The following is a 16,366-nucleotide window of genomic DNA, read 5'->3' as shown; positions in this document are numbered from 1 at the left end:
TCTGTAATGATTTGATGTGTGCTATAAATACCTGAAATCAGGGTAACCAGTAATCAATTCTCAGTAGAGAAGTAGTCAATACATAAATCTTCTCTCTCCAAGGGGTTAGTGAATGAAATTTAAGGTTGTCACTAGAGATGAGCGAGCACCAAAATGCTTGGGTGCTCGGTACTCGAGTCGAACTTTCCGCGATGCTCGAGACCTTGTTTCAAGTAACAAACCTCATTGAAGTCAATGGGTTACTCGAGCATTTTTGTATGAGACCGATGCTCTGCATAGCTGATGACTTTTCAAACTCCAGAAAACATCTGAAAGTCATAGAAACACCACAGAAACGGATAAGGAAGGGCAGGGGCAGCATGCATGGCTGCATCTGAGGAACCCAGGTCCCACTATTAAGCCAAAATGGGGGTAAGAGTCTGGCGTCACCCCCCCTAACAATTTACTTCAAACAAACCCTCATTAGCAAGACACACGCGCTGGTACATCTTAGCCAAAGCACCACGCTACCTGCAACCAAGGACAATCACTGCTTGCGGGTGACCCTGCTGCCTCTTCTCCTGGGTTACATGCTGGCATTGCTGTCCAACCCCCCGCACGAACCTGCGTCCACAGCGCACAGAAACGTTTCCCTGCGCAGCGTTCAGCTGTCCTCATGCCACACGCTCGCTTCTTAGCCACACCACCCTCAGGGCTAGTTATAAGTGCGTACTGGATGAGGAGGAACCAGAGGCACACACTGCAGAGGGTTGGCAGGGCCAGGCAGCGACCCTCTTTGTGTGCGATAGCCGACAATGCTGTTGAGAATTGATGATAGATTGATGTACCAGCCTCCACCTTGTGTGACCCAAGGTGCCGTGAGTTACATACCAATGGGAAATCCATGTGTCCCGACACAATTCATTCTGTGTAGGTGTCAGATAGCTGAACGATGTGCTAGGAAAGCCGTCAGTGCCCTACCCAAGTCATTCAGTATATTTGTGCCAGACAGGTAAAACACTGCTATGGGCAGTCTTTGTGCACCCACAGCATAGGCGAGCCCAAGGAACCCAAGCAAAGTAATAAATATGAAGAAATTACAGTGCCCAAACATGGAAGACTTTCACTCCGCCCACACCCTCCGCAATCATGGGCATAAAGCGGACTCCTATGCTAGTACAGCAGTGAACATATCATTAATGCAGTAACGCCCCTCTTGTTTGGCACAAACCAGTGTCTCGGATAACTGTGGTAACACGAGAGAAAATACATGCTGCCCAGTGCTGATCCCCTGACCCCAAGCAGGAGGAGGAGGTGGCATTACAAGGCCAAGAAACCATGACCAGGACCCACTATAGTCTGTGTGGGAAATACGTGTGCGGGCCCTGGGTCAGGCTCGGTCCCAGCCTCCACCTTGTGTGACCCAAGGTGCCCTGAGTTACATAGCAATGGGAAATCCATGTGTCCCCACACAGATAGCTCAACACCGCAAGGGAAAGTCTTTGAGTTCCTTGGGCTCGCCTATGCTGTCAGTGCACAAAGATGGTATTACACAGGAAGAAATCAGAGTGCCCAAACATGGGAGAGTTCCACCCCGCCAAGGACCTTGGCCTCGGCCCACATTTCAGCCCTAGTCAGTCAGTGTATTTGTGCCAGATAGGTAAAACACTGCGATGGGAAGTCTTTGTGCACCCATAGTATAGGCAGATCCCTGTATCATTTCTGTAGCAGAAGTATAGGCAGACCCCTGTAACATTTCTGTAGCAGAAGTATAGGCAGACCCCTGTAACATTTCTGTAGCAGAAGTATAGGCAGACCCCTGTAACATTTCTGTAGCAGAAGTATAGGCAGACCCCTGTAACATTTCTGTAGCAGAAGTATAGGCAGACCCCTGTAACATTTCTGTAGCAGAAGTATAGGCAGACCCCTGTAACATTTCTGTAGCAGAAGTATAGGCAGACCCCTGTAACATTTCTGTAGCAGAAGTATAGGCAGACCCCTGTAACATTTCTGTAGCAGAAGTATAGGCAGACCCCTGTAACATTTCTGTAGCCGAAGTATAGGCAGACCCCTGTAACATTGGTGTACCATGAATATAGGCGAAGGCCGGAAAACTTAGTTAGATAACAGTATGGGCGAGGGCCAGAAAAATTGGTGTACCAAGAGTACAAGTGTACCCCTGAAAAATTGCTCAGCTGCGAGGGCAGGTGAAACCCAGTAACATTTTTTTAAGATACAGCTCGCTGTTACTTAATTTGTTACAGAGCCTTGAGGCAGCCCTGTGAAAAAAATTGGTTTCTGTTAAAGTATCAATACTTTTGAAACTTTGAAAAATGGTAAAAAAATTATAAGCAGAGCATTTTGGGCCACAGAAAAATTGGCAGTTCAGCGTGATGACATGCTGTTTTAAAAGGAGGAGTAGTAGTAGGAGGAGTCACAATATCCGAGAGTGATTGACAAAGCTAATTCCCCCTTTTTTCCCGGTGATAGAGAATGTTTTTTTTTTTTTCCGGTTGCAGCGAAAAGAATATTTAGGTTCCCCTGCTCTCCGCCGGTGGAGAAGAGAAGTCTGGGGAAATCCAGGCTTTGCTCATCTTTATGAGTGTAAGCATGTCAGCACTGGCAGTTGACAAGCGGGTACGCTTATCCGTGTTGATTCCCCCAGCTGCACTAAACACCCTCTCTGAGAAGACGCTAGCGGCAGGGCAGGCCAGCACTTCCAGGGCGTACAGCGCAAGTTCGTGCCACGTGTCCAGCTTTGAAACCCAATAGTTGTATGGAGCAGAGGCATCACAGAGGATGGTGGTACGATCGGCTATGTACTCCCTCGCCATCTTTTTACAGTGCTCCCTCCGACTCAGCCTTGACTGGGGAATGGTGACATAGTCTTGCTGGGGAGCCTTTAAGCTGGCATAGGCCTTTGAGAGTGTTCCCCTGTATGCACTGGGCATGCTGCCTGATCCCTGCGCCTCCCCTGCTAGTTGGCCCTCGGAACTGCGTCTTCTGCCACTAGCGCTGTCAGATGGGAAGTTTAGCATCACTTTTTCCACCAGGGCCCTGTGGTATTGCATCACTCTTGTACCCCTTTCTTCTTTGGGAATGAGAATGGAAAGCTTCTCCTTAAACCATGGGTCGAGAAGGGTGTACACCCAGTAATCCGTAGTGGCCAGAATACGTCTAACGCGAGGGTCACGGGAAAGGCAGCCTAACATGAAGTCAGCCATGTGTGCCAGAGTACCAGTAGGCAACACATCGCTGTCCTCACTAGGAAGATGACTTTCAGAATCCTCCTCCTCCTTCTCCTCCTCCTCTTCAGCCCATACACGCTGAACAGATGAGAGGCAAGCAGCATGGGTACCCTCTGTAGTGTGCCCAGCTGTCTCTTCCGCCTCCTCCTCCTGCTCCTCCCCCTCCTCCTCCTCCTCCAAAATGCGCTGAGATATAGACATGAGGGTGGTCTGGCTACCAAGCGACATACTGTCATCCCCTGTCTCCTGTTTCAACCGCAAAGCGTCGGCCTTTATGCTTTGCAGCAAATTTCTCAGCAGGCAAAGCAGCGAGATGGTAACGCTAATGATTGCAGCATCGCCGCTCACCATCTGAGTTGACTCCTCAAAGTTTCCGAGGACCTGGCAGATATCTGCCATCCAGGCCCACTCCTCAGAAAAGAATTGGGGAGGCTGACTACCACTACGCCGCCCATGTTGCAGCTGGTATTCCACTATTGCTCTACGCTGCTCATACAGCCTGGCCAACATGTGCAACGTAGAATTCCAGCGTGTGGGCACATCGCACAGCAGTCGATGCTCTGGTAGCTGAAACCGATGTTGCAGGATCCTCAGGGTGGCAGTGTCCGTGGTGGACTTGCAGAAATGTTCGCAGACGTGGCGCACCTTGCCGAGCAGGTCAAACAAGTGGGGGTAGTTTTTAAGAAACCGCTGAACCACCAGATTGAAGACGTGGTCCAGGCATGGCACGTGTGTGAGGCTGCCGAGTTGCAGAGCCGCCACCAGGTTACGGCCGTTGTCACACACGACCATGCCTGGTTGGAGGCTCAGCGCCATAAGCCAGAGGTCGTTCTGCTCTGTCAGACCCTGCAACAGCTCGGGGGCCGTGTGCCTCTTGTCACCAAGCTGAGTAGTTTCAGCACGGCCTGCTGACGCTTGCCCACCACTGTGCTGCAGCGCCGCGTGATACCGACTGCTGGCAACATGCTCACACTTTTTAATTGAAATGTAGAGGTAGCGGAGGAGGAGGAGGAGGGGGGGGGTTGGAGGAGGTGGCATAAAACGCAGCAGATACCAGCACCGAGGTAGAACCCGCTATTCTGGGTGTGGGTAGGACGTGAGAGGTCCCAGGCTCTGACTCGGTCCCAGCCTCCACTAAATTCACCCAATGTGCCGTCAGGGAGATATAGTGGCCCTGCCCATCACTACTTATCCACGTGTCCGTGGTTAAGTGGACCTTCCCAATAACCGCGTTGGTGAGGGCACGAAATATGTTGTGGGAGATGTGCTGGTGTAGGGCTGGGACGGCACACTGGGAAAAATACTGGCAACTGAGGACCGAGTAGCGCAGGACCGCCGCAGCCATCATGGTTTTGAAAGCCTCCGTTTCCATAAGCCTGTATGGCAGCATCTCCAGGCTGATTAATTTGGCAATGTGCACATTTAAAGCTTGTGCGTGCGGGTGGGCGGCGGCATATTTGCGCTTTCGCTCCAACGCTTTTGTTAGCAACAGCTGAACGCTGTGCTGAGAGAATTTGCTGGATGTACTGGAGGACAGTGGAGGTTAGGGTGTGGGTGCAGGCAGGGAGGCGCTTGTGCCTGTGTCCTGGGAGGGGGATTGAATCTGTGTGGCAGGTTGGGGCTCAGGGAAAGAGGCAGTGGTGTGACCCAGAGGCGGTGAACGGCCTTCGTCTCACCTTGTGGGGTGCTTGGCCATCATATGCCTGCGCATGCTGGTGGTGAGGCTGGTGTAGTGGTGGCTCCCCGGCTGATCTTGGTGCGACACAGGTTGCACACCACCGTTCGTCAGTCGTCCGCGCTCTCACTGAAAAACATCCACACCTTTGAACACCTAGCCCTCTGCACGGAGACTTTCCGCGAAGTGGTGCTTTGGGAAACAGTTGGGGGATTCTTCGCTCTTGCCCTGCCTCTCCCCCTGGCTATCCCACTGCCTCTTCCAACCTGTCCTGCTGCTGCACTTGCCTCCCCCTCTGAAGTCCTGTCCTCAGTAGGCTTAGCGAACCTGGTGGGGTCAGTCACCTTATCGTCCAACTGGTCTTCCTCCGAATTCTCTGTGCGCTCCTCCCTCGGACTTAGTAACATAGTATGTAAGGCTGAATGAAGACATTGTCCATCTAGTCCAGCCTGTCTATCCTACTTTGTTGATCCAGAGGAAGGCAAAAAACCCCAAGGCCAGAAACCAATTAGCCCTTTTGGGGAAAAGATTCCTTCCCGACTCCCTAATGGCAATCAGACTGTTCCCTGGATCAACCCCTAATAGTTCCTACCTGCCTATATACCCGGATTGACACTTCACCTAATATTTATATGGACTTACTGCCCTTACTACTACCTCACTGACAAACAACTGTGTTTCATCATCATCATCATCATCCTCACCCACAAAAAGCTCTTGAGACAGTTGCCGGAAGTCCCCAGCCTCATCACCCGGACCCCGGGAACTTTCCAAAGGTTGCGCATTGGTCACGACAAACTCCTCAGGTGAGAGAGGAACCATTTTTTCCCACTCATGACAGGGACCTTAGAACAGTTCCTGGGAGTCTGCCTGCTCAGAATATCATTTTCATGGAGTGAGGAGGCTGGGAGGAAGGATGAGCAGCAGCCAGAGGATTTAGAGTTGCAGTCCCTAGTCTGGGAGTAGGGGACTGCGTAGAAGACTGGGTGGTAGATACATTGCTGGACGCATTTTCTGCCATCCACGACAGGACCTGCTCACACTGCTCTGTTTGTAATAAAGGTCTACCACACGGACCCATAAATTGGGATATGAAGCTGGGGACCCCAGAAACTTGCCTCTCTCCTAATCCCGCAGCAGCCGGCTGTGATTCACCTGGACCAGGAACTCGGCCTGTGCCCACACCCTCGCTTGGACGTCTGCCCCCCCGTCCGCAACCACGTCCTTGACCCTTACCCCTACTCCTCACCATGGATTAAGAATAGAGCAGGGTGAGAGCGGTATTGTACGGCACTGCAGCCTGAAAAAACTATTACTGAAAGGCTGCAAACAGGCCTAGCTGCGTAATACAAAAATGGAAGCACTACAACTCCCAGACAGCCACAAGTACAATGCACAGGGTCAGTTGTAGCCTAACGAAGGATCTTTGGGGTTTTTGCACAGAGGACTTTGAGGACTGTATAGTGTATATAACTTCCCCTACAGAAGTGGCTGTGGCCCAACGCTCTGTCTAATTCTAATGCGTAATACAAAAATGGAAGCACTACAACTCCCAGCCAGCCACAAGTATAATGCACACGGTCAGATGTAGCCCAACGACGGAGTTTGGGGGTTTTTGCTCGGAGGACTTTGAGGACTGTATAGTGTATATAACTTCCCCTACAAAAGTGGCTGTGGCCCTACGCTCTGTGTCTAATTCACTGCAGACACAGAACGGTATAAACGAAGTCGTTTGCAGCAGGCTAGGAATTATTTCAGTGCCGTTTCACGGTGAGAGCGGGATTGTACGACACTGCAGCCTGAAAAAAATAGTACTGAAAGGCTGCAAACAGGCCTACATGCGTAATACAAAAATGGATGCACTACAACTCCCAGCAGGCCCCAACTAAAATGCACACAGTCAGATGTAGCCCAACGAAGGAGCTTTGGGGTTTTTGAAGACAGGATCCTACTCTAACACTTTCCCTATATCAGCAGCAGCACTTTCCCTATACACTGTATAATACACTGCAGACTGAGCACGCTATAGCTGAAATGGCCTGCACAGCCGAAGATGGAAAAAAAAAAATTGTGCAAAACTGCTCCCAGACAGCCACAACAGTAATGCACACGGTCAGATGTAGCCCTAAGAAGGACCGTTGGGGTTCTTGAAGACAGGACCTACGCTAACACTTTCCCTATATCAGCAGCAGCACTTTCCCTAATCTCTGCCAGTGTGTGTTTGAGGCGAGCTGCGGGCGGGACCGCTTTAAGTACTCGGCGGTCACTTGATCTCGCCAACCACTCAATGCTGGGGGGTGGGATAGGGCTGGCACGTCACAGGAGGAAGTGGTAATGCCTTCCCCGCATGTCTATTGGCTAGAAAATGGCGGTAAACATGCGGGAAGGAAATGGAATTGACTCGAGTACCACGTGGTGCTCGACTCGAGTAACGAGCATCTCGAGTACCCTAATGCTCGAACGAGCATCAAGCTCGGACAAGTGTGCTCACTCATCTCTAGTTGTCACCCATGCATTGCTATATGCAAGCATTGTAGTTACCCATCCAATGGATGCATGAAAACAGATGGATCAGTGGGTGAGCCGACCTCTGGGAAGTCAACCAATCCCGAAAACAGGGGGTTCCATTTCCTCCATCCTTACTTTGTAGTAGCTACTCCCACATCACTCAACAGAGGACAGGTTGTGCAAGTGTATTGCCACTTCATTCATTTTCAAAGGGACTGCTGGAGATAACTGAGTGCTGTGCACTGCTATTTCCAGTTGTCTCATTGAAAATAAATGGAGCAGCAGTGTGCTTGCGTGACCTGCCCCCTGTTCAGTGGCATGGGAACAGCCACCAAGAAGTGAGGAGGACTGAGAAAACAGGTCGTCCCCCCCCCCCCCCCACTCCATTCTCATTTTTGGGATCAGTTGGGGTCCCAGAGATAGACACACACCCGCCCACCCTCACCCCTCCTTCACAATCTATCAGTTCTCATCCATCCAGTGGATGGCTAAAACTTGAAATTTTGTTCACTAACCAAAATACCGCCTTGTCTGAGTGAAATGAATTTTTGTACATTTGGCCAGCTCTCTTTGATGGGAACAGGGACTGGATATCTCAGTATTTGGACTTCTACAATTCTTGCATAAAGCCAGTCAAGGTGTACACTGTCGTTCACTGGAAAACATTGATTAAACAATTTGTTATATTGAGACTTCTCTTGATTTGTTCAACAGCTGCTGAAAAGTATTCAAATGTGAAGTTGCATTTCAAACACAAATTGACTGACTGCAACATTGACTCTGGTACATTGTTTTTTCAGAGGTAAGCAGTACATAATTTCCTATATTTTTTCTACTATTATAATTGAGTGCAGCGGTTTCTGTTTTTAAGAAACGTTATTGATATTTTTAATGCTGTAAATTATAGTTACCTCTCTTCAACCTGAGACAGACTGATTACTAGGTATAGAATACCTGGAAACGTATTTGGCTGTGGTTGTTGGACAGTAACTAATGGCTGGCTTGACACTACGCTAATAACAAGGCAGTCCTGATCATGTATTTTTCTAAAATTTAATTTTAAATGAAGAACCTCTAATTATAATTTACTGTGGTGGTCTCATGACTGATGTTTATCGCCTATCCATAGGATAGATAAGTCTGATCTGAGGGGGTCTAGCACTGGTACCACCAACAATTGCGTTGCCCCATTCATTTTCAACGGGACTGCCTGAGATAGTCGATAACTTGTACTGGGTTATTTCCGTCATCTTCATTGAAACAAATTGAATGACAGAGGTCATGTGCAACCGTCGAACCATTCAATCTGCTCTCACTGTAGGTCAGTGCAGTGAGTCTGAGTCCATCTTCTGTACAAAAGGAGGATTTAAGCAGCATTTCAGAGTGAGTGCACAGTTTAAGGAGTCTGAGGAGGAATCTCCATGTACAATACCACTGTTTTGGAGTACTTGCACCTCATTAGCATACAATAGTACTCATACTGATTGCCTCTTACCAAAGAAGTCCTGGGAGGGGACTGTTCTTCCTTGTGGAGAACACATGGAAGAACTGTCTACTGTAGTTGACCCTCCCCTTCCCCCCCCCCCCCCCCAGAATTTACACAAGATAAATAGCAAAGTGTTTCTTGTATATTATCTTAAATTAGTATAGGCAAATATAAGTCCCCCACACAGACTGTATTTTAGGGAGTGCAGTACTTTGAGAATGTCCTGATTCTCAAAATGTCTATATTCACACGGTATGAAATGCACGCAACCAGCTAAACCAGATACTGTGCAGAATAGATGGTGATTTTTACCTGGACTTTGAATTTGGGGGCTTAAATTCTATATGAGAATGGTTCATTGCTTGATTTTTCTACATTATGTAAGCTATTTAGGATACCTAATGGTTTGATTTTTGCTTTTCTAAGACTGTAAAATGCTCTTCATTCTCTAGATGTATATAAGCCTGTTTTCTCTGGGTCTGCCTATACCAGTGATGGCAAACTTTTTAGAGACCGAGTGCCCAAACTGCAACCTAAAACCCACTTATTTAACGCAAAGTGGCAACATGTCAGGGGGCGGGGCTTATCACGACGTATGATTTTACCCCCTTCGTTCTAAAAAGGACAGGGCCTTTTTTTTTGCTCTTCACTATACGCAGGGATATTGAATGTTTGCTGTGATGGCTGTCTTGTCATGGGTTAAGCCTTTGTTTCTATGTTTTAGTTACTACTATTTTCCAGGTTGGGAATTTTTAGTTCTGTTTTAGGGGAGAAATAAATAAAAGGGTATATTTAATTACAAAGGACGGGAGGAGTACAAGAGTTCTGATTATTGAAATTTACAAAACACTGCTCATATTTCTTCCTATGCATGTTTGAATTGTATTGTATAAGAATACCCAATAAATGTTTCTTTAAAAAAAAAAAAGAGTGAGTGTCACAGATGTTAGGTGGCGGAGTAGGGGGTCTATGGACAGGTCAAAGAGAAGTGGTGAAAGTGGGCATCCCTGACGGGCCCCCCAAAATAAGTCTATTGTCGGTGGGTTAAGTTTGTTGATTGTAGGAGTAGTCGTAGCATCTGTGTGCATCAGATTTATGTAATTGATAAAGGTACATTTAAAATTACGCCATTCAAGTGTTGTGTATAGGAAAGGCCATGCAATTTTGTCAAAAGCTTTCTCAGCATCTAAGCTTAGAAGCATCGTGATTGGGCTATCTGGGGTTTGCAAAATCACTGTTGCCACTATTGCAGTTTTAATATTTTTAGGGTGTTTTGTCCTTGTATAAAACCTTTTAGAGATGAGCGAGCGTACTCGTCCGAGCATGATGCTCGTTCGAGTATTAGGGTGTTCGAGATGCTCGTTACTCGAGACGAGCGCCACGAGATGTTCGAGTTACTTTCACTTTCATCTCTGAGACATTAGTGCGCTTTTCTGGCCAATAGAAAGACATGGAAGGCATTACAACTTCCTCCTGTGACGTTCCAGCCCTATACCACCCCCCTGCAGTGAGTGGCTGGGGAGATCAGGTGTCACCTGAGTATTAAAATCTGCCCCGCCCGTGGCTCGCCACACATGCATTCTGACAGAGATCAGGGAAAGTGCTGCTGATGCTGCTGCTGCTATAGGGAGAGCATTAGGTGTTATTTTAGGCTTGAAGAACCCCAACGGTCCTTCTTAGGGCCACATCTGACCGTGTGCAGTACTGTTGAGGCTGCTTTTAGCAGTATTGCACTTTTTTTTTTTTCTTTTGTATATCGGGCGTGCAGATCACTGCGTCCTCAGTCTGCAGTCATTTTACTCAGTATAGGGGCAGTACTGGTGAGGCAGGGACAGTGGGAAAGGTGAAAGAGATATACTGTCTATATAGGCAGTGGGCTTTTTCAAAGAAATTGGGGGAAAATGCTATATTTGGGCTGCCTGTGACCGTCTTCAGTGTACTGCGTGTCTGCTGGGGGTAGTAGTCCTAATTATATGCAGCTAAGCGTTACAGCAGGCTTGCGCAAAATTGTTTCCTGGCTCTGCTGTGCCCGTTACATCACCGCCGTCATAGCGCCAGAGGGAAACAGTAAACATAATATACGCTGCATACAGTTTCTGTCTGCTGTTTCAGCTCACCATTTAAAAAAAGGGAAGCCAAATACTTAAGGCGTACCACTGCCCTTTGGCAACTTGACTGCTTCTGCGCTGTGAATTCCACTAGCTGAGTGATACGCACCTACGTATCACTACAGGCGTGCGCAAAATTGTTTCCTGGGTCTGCTGTGCGCTCCGTAAGCGAAGTCAGCCTCCAACCACAGGCCAATAAGCGGCACATTTAATTACAGCGTTCTGTTTCTACTCTACACGTAATACACCATGCTGAGGGGTAGGGGTAGACCTAGAGGACGTGGACGCGGGCAAGGACACGGAGGCCCAAGTCAGGGTGTGGGCACAGGCCGAGCTCCTGATCCAGGTGTATCGCAGCCGACTGCTGCGGGATTAGGAGAGAGGCACGTTTCTGGCGTCCCCACATTCATAGCACATTTAATGGGTCCACGCGGTAGACCTTTATTAGAAAATGAGCAGTGTGAGCAGGTCCTGTCGTGGATGGCAGAAAGTGCATCCAGCAATCTATCGACCACCCAGACTTCTACGCCGTCCACTGCTGCAACTCTGAATCCTCTGGCTGCTGCTCCTCCTTCCTCCCAGCCTCCTCACTCCATTACAATGACACATTCTGAGGAGCAGGCAGACTCCCAGGAACTGTTCTCGGGCCCCTGCCCAGAATGGGCAACAATGGTTCCTCTCCCACCGGAGGAGTTTGTCGTGACCGATGCCCAACCTTTGGAAAGTTCCCGGGGTCCGGGGGATGAGGCTGGGGACTTCCGGCAACTGTCTCAAGAGCTTTCAGTGGGTGAGGAGGACGATGACGATGAGAAACAGTTGTCTATCACTCAGGTAGCAGCAATTGCAGTAAGTCCGAGGGAGGAGCGCACAGAGGATGCGGAGGAAGAGCAGCAAGACGATGAGGTGACTGACCCCACCTGGTTTGCTAAGCCTACTGAGGACAGGTCTTCAGAGGGGGAGGCAAGTGCAGCAGCAGGGCAGGTTGGAAGAGGCAGTGCGGTGGCCAGGGGTAGAGTCAGGGCCAGACCGAATAATCCACCAACTGTTTCCCAAAGCGCCCCCTCGCGCCATGCCACTCTGCAGAGGCCGAGGTGCTCAAAGGTCTGGCAGTTTTTCCCTGAGCGTGCAGACGACCGACGAACAGTGGTGTGCAACCTTTGTCGCGCCAAGATCAGCCGGGGAGCCACCACCACCAGCCTCACCACCACCAGCATGCGCAGACATATGATGGCCAAGCACCCCACCAGGTGGGACGAATGCAGTTCACCGCCTCCGGTTTGCACCACTGCCTCTCCCCCTGTGCCCCAACCTGCCACTGAGATCCAACCCCCCTCTCAGGACACAGGCACGACCGTCTCCCGACCTGCACCCACACGCTCACCTCCGCTGTCCTCGGCCCCATCCAGCAATGTCTCTTAGCACAGCGTCCAGCCGTCGCTAGCGCAACTGTTTGAGCGCAAGTACGCCGCCACGCACCCGCATGCTCAAGCGTTAAACGTGCACATAGCCAAATTGATCAGCCTGGAGATGCTGCCGTATAGGCTTGTGGAAACGGAGGCTTTCAAAAACATGATGGCGGCGGCGGCCCCGTGCTACTTGGTTCCCAGTCGCCACTACTTTTCCCGATCTGCCGTCCCAGCCCTGCATGACCACGTCTCCCGCAACATTGTACGCGCCTTCACCAACGCGGTTACTGCCAAGGTCCACTTAACAGCGGACACGTGGACAAGCACAGGCGGGTAGGGCCACTATATCTCCCTGACGGCACATTGGGTGAATTTAGTGGAGGCTGGGACAGAGTCTGAGCCTGAGACCGCCCACGTCCTACCCACCCCCAGAATTGTGGGCCCCAGCTCGGTGCTGGTATCTGCGGCGGTGTATGCTTCCTCCACTAAACCACCCTCCTCCTCCTCCTCCTACGCAACCTCTGTCTCGCAATCAAGATGTGTCAGCAGCAGCACGTCGCCACCAGTCGGTGTCGCGCGGGGTGGCAGCACAGCGGTGGGCAAGCGCCAGCAGGCCGTGCTGAAACTACTCAGCTTAGGAGAGAAGAGGCACATGGCCCACGAACTGCTGCAGGGTCTGACAGAGCAGACCGACCGCTGGCTTTCGCCACTCAGCCTGCAACCGGGCATGGTCGTGTGTGACAACGGCCGTAACCTGGTGGCAGCTCTGCAGCTCGGCAGCCTCACGCACGTGCCATGCCTGGCCCACGTCTTTGATTTGGTGGTTCAGCGGTTTCTGAAAAGCTACCCACGCTTGTCAGACCTGCTCGGAAAGGTGCGCCGGGTCAGCGCACATTTTCGCAAGTCCAAGACGGACGCTGCCACCCTGCGGACCCTGCAACATCGGTTTAATCTGCCAGTGCACCGACTGCTGTGCGACATGCCCACACGGTGGAACTCTACGCTCCACATGTTGGCCAGGCTCTATGAGCAGTGTAGAGCTATAGTGGAATACCAACTCCAACATGGGCGGCGTAGTGGGAGTCAGCCTCCTCAATTCTTTACAGAAGAGTGGGCCTGGTTGGCAGACATCTGCCAGGTCCTTGGAAACTTTGAGGAGTCTACCCAGATGGTGAGCGGCGATGCTGCAATCATTAGCGTCACCATTCCTCTGCTATGCCTCTTGAGAAGTTCCCTGCAAAGCATAAAGGCAGACGCTTTGCGCTTGGAAACGGAGGCGGGGGAAGACAGTATGTCACTGGATAGTCAGAGCACCCTCATGTCTATATCTCAGCGCGTTGAGGAGGAGGATGAGGGGGAAGGGACAGCTTGGCCCACTGCTGAGGGTACCCATGCTGCTTGCCTGTCATCCTTTCAGCGTGTATGGCCTGAGGAGGAGGATCCTGATCCTGAAAGTGATCTTCCTAGTGAGGACAGCCATGTGTACCCTGGCACACATGGCGGACCTCATCTTAGGATGCCTTTCTCGTGACCCTCGCGTTACACGCATTCTGGCCACTACGGATTACTGGGTGTACACACTGCTCGACCCACAGTATAAGGAGAACCTTTCCACTCTCATACCCAAAAAGGAAAGGGGTTCGAGAGTGATGCTATACCACAGGACCCTGGCGAACAAACTGATGGTAAAATTCCCATCCGACAGCGCTAGTGGCAGAAGGCGCAGTTCCGAGGGCCAAGTAGCAGGGGAGGCGTGGAGATCAGGCAGCATGTACAGCGCAGGCAGGGGAACACTCTCCAAGGCCTTTGCCAGCTTTATGGCTCCCCAGCAAGACTGTGTCACCGCTCCCCAGTCAAGGCTGAGTCGGCGGGAGCACTGTAAAAGGATGGTGAGGGAGTACATAGCTGATTGTACCACCGTCCTCCGTGATACCTCAGCTCCATACAACTATTGGGTGTCAAAGCTGGACACATGGCACGAACATGCGCTGTATGCCCTGGAGGTGCTGGCTTGCCCTGCCGCTAGTGTCTTGTCAGAGAGGGTGTTTAGTGCAGCTGGGGGAATCATCACAGACAAGTGTACCTGCCTGTCAACTGCCAGTGCCGACATGCTTACACTCATAAAGATGAACAAAGCCTGGATTTCCCCAGACTTCTCTTCTCCACTGGCGGAGAGCAGCAGAACCTAAAGATTCTTATCACTGCAACCGCAGATAAAAGCACTCCTCTATCACCGGGAAAACGGGGCATTTCTCTTTGTCAATCTGTCTCTGACATTAGTCCTCCTCCTGCTACACCTCCTCCAGAAACAACATGTCATCGCGCTGAACGGCCAATTTTTCTGCGGCCCAAAAGGCTCATCTACATCTACCAATTTTTCTAAGTTTCAAAAGTTTTGAGACTGTTACATGAACCAATTTTTTCAACAGGGCTGCCTCCAGGCTGTGTTACAAATGAAGCAACCGTGAGCTGTATTCTGCCTATACTTCTGCTACGAGAAAGTTACAGGGGTCTGCCTATACTGCTACCACTTACATGTTACAGGGGTCTGCCTATACTGCTGCCACTTGAATGTTACAGGGGTCTGCCTATACTTCTGCTGCAGAAATGTTACTGGGATCTGTCTATAGTGTTACTACTGAAATGATACAGGGGTCTGCATGTACTTCTGCTACAAAAATGTTACTGGGGTCTGCCTCTACTGTTACTACAGAAATGTCACTGGGCTTGATCTATACTGTTACAACTGAAATGTTACTGGGGTCTGTCTATACTGTTACAAATACTGGGCTCTGCTTGTACTGCTGCTACTGAAATGTTACAGGGGTCTGCATATACTGCTGCTTCTGAAATGCTACAGGGATCTGTCTCTACTGTTACTACAGAAATGTCACTTGGCTAGTTCTATACTGTTACTACAGAAATGTTACTGGGGTCTCCCTAGACTTCTGTAACATAACTGTTACTGGGGTCAGCTTATACCTTTGCTACAGGAATATTACAGTGGTCTGTGTATACTATGGGTGCACTGAGTCTTCCCATCGCGGTTTTCTACCTATCTGGCCCGAAAAACAACCCAGACTGACTAGGGCATGGCGTGTGGGCCGCAGCCAACATGTATTTCCTCTCACGCAACCGCAGCTATGCAGGGCACTGCAATGGGATTTCTTTCTGTACCGTCTGTGTGTTCCTGCTAGCCACCCATGCTGCGGGTGCACACAGACTTGCCATAGCAGAGTTGTACCTGCCTGGCACTTTTAAAGAAACCCAGAATGTCTAGGGCATGGCGTGTGGGCCAAGGCCAACATGTATTTTCTATCACGTAACCTCAGCTATCCGGGACACTGCAATGGGATTTCTTTATGTACCGTCTGTGGGTTTCTGGGGGCCACCCATGCTGTGGGTGCACACAGACTTCCCATTGAGGTGTTTTACCTGTCTGTCCCCAAAACACTGACAGACTTGGGTAGGGTGCAGAGTTCAGATGGTTTACCCCTTGCGTTGTCGATGAGGTATCCGACACCCAAACAGAATGAGTAGTGTGTGGACACATGGAGTCCCCATTGGACGCAGGGTCGTGCGGTAGGGTTCGGCAGAATGTAACCCAGAAGAAGAGGCAGCGGTGTGTCCTGCAGGCAGTGATTGTGCTTGGTTGGAGGTAGTGTGGTGCTTAGCTAAGGTGTGCCTTGCTAATGAGGGTTTGTCTGAAGTAAAAATTGTTGGGGGGGGCACTCTTGCCGCTATTGTGGCTTAATAGTGAGACCTGGGAACCTGAGATGCAGCCCTGCATATTGCCCCTCGCCTGCGCTATCCGTATCTGTGTTGTTTCCATCACTTTCGTAGGTTTTGCAGATTTGCACAAATGAAAACCTTAGCGAGCATCGGTCATATACAAAAATGCTCGAGTCGCCCATTGACTTCAATGGGGTTCGTTACTCGAAACGAACCCTCGAGCA

General features: G+C 50.1%; 1 protein-coding gene across 1 annotated transcript in view; it reads left to right on the top strand.

The window, feature by feature from the left end:
• The window catches only part of KMO (kynurenine 3-monooxygenase), an 848,456-nt gene that overhangs the window by 369,463 nt on the left and 462,627 nt on the right, over positions 1-16,366 (top strand). The window contains exon 6 of the mRNA XM_066594875.1: positions 8,125-8,212. Coding sequence (XP_066450972.1) covers positions 8,125-8,212 — 88 coding nt within the window. The remainder of the gene's footprint in view (positions 1-8,124; positions 8,213-16,366) is intronic.

This window comes from Eleutherodactylus coqui, chromosome 3, assembly GCF_035609145.1.
Source record: "Eleutherodactylus coqui strain aEleCoq1 chromosome 3, aEleCoq1.hap1, whole genome shotgun sequence".
In the NCBI taxonomy this organism is placed as follows: domain Eukaryota; kingdom Metazoa; phylum Chordata; class Amphibia; order Anura; family Eleutherodactylidae; genus Eleutherodactylus; species Eleutherodactylus coqui.
Note: the sequence above shows the minus strand (reverse complement) of the source record. Positions and strands in the feature narration are given on the sequence as shown.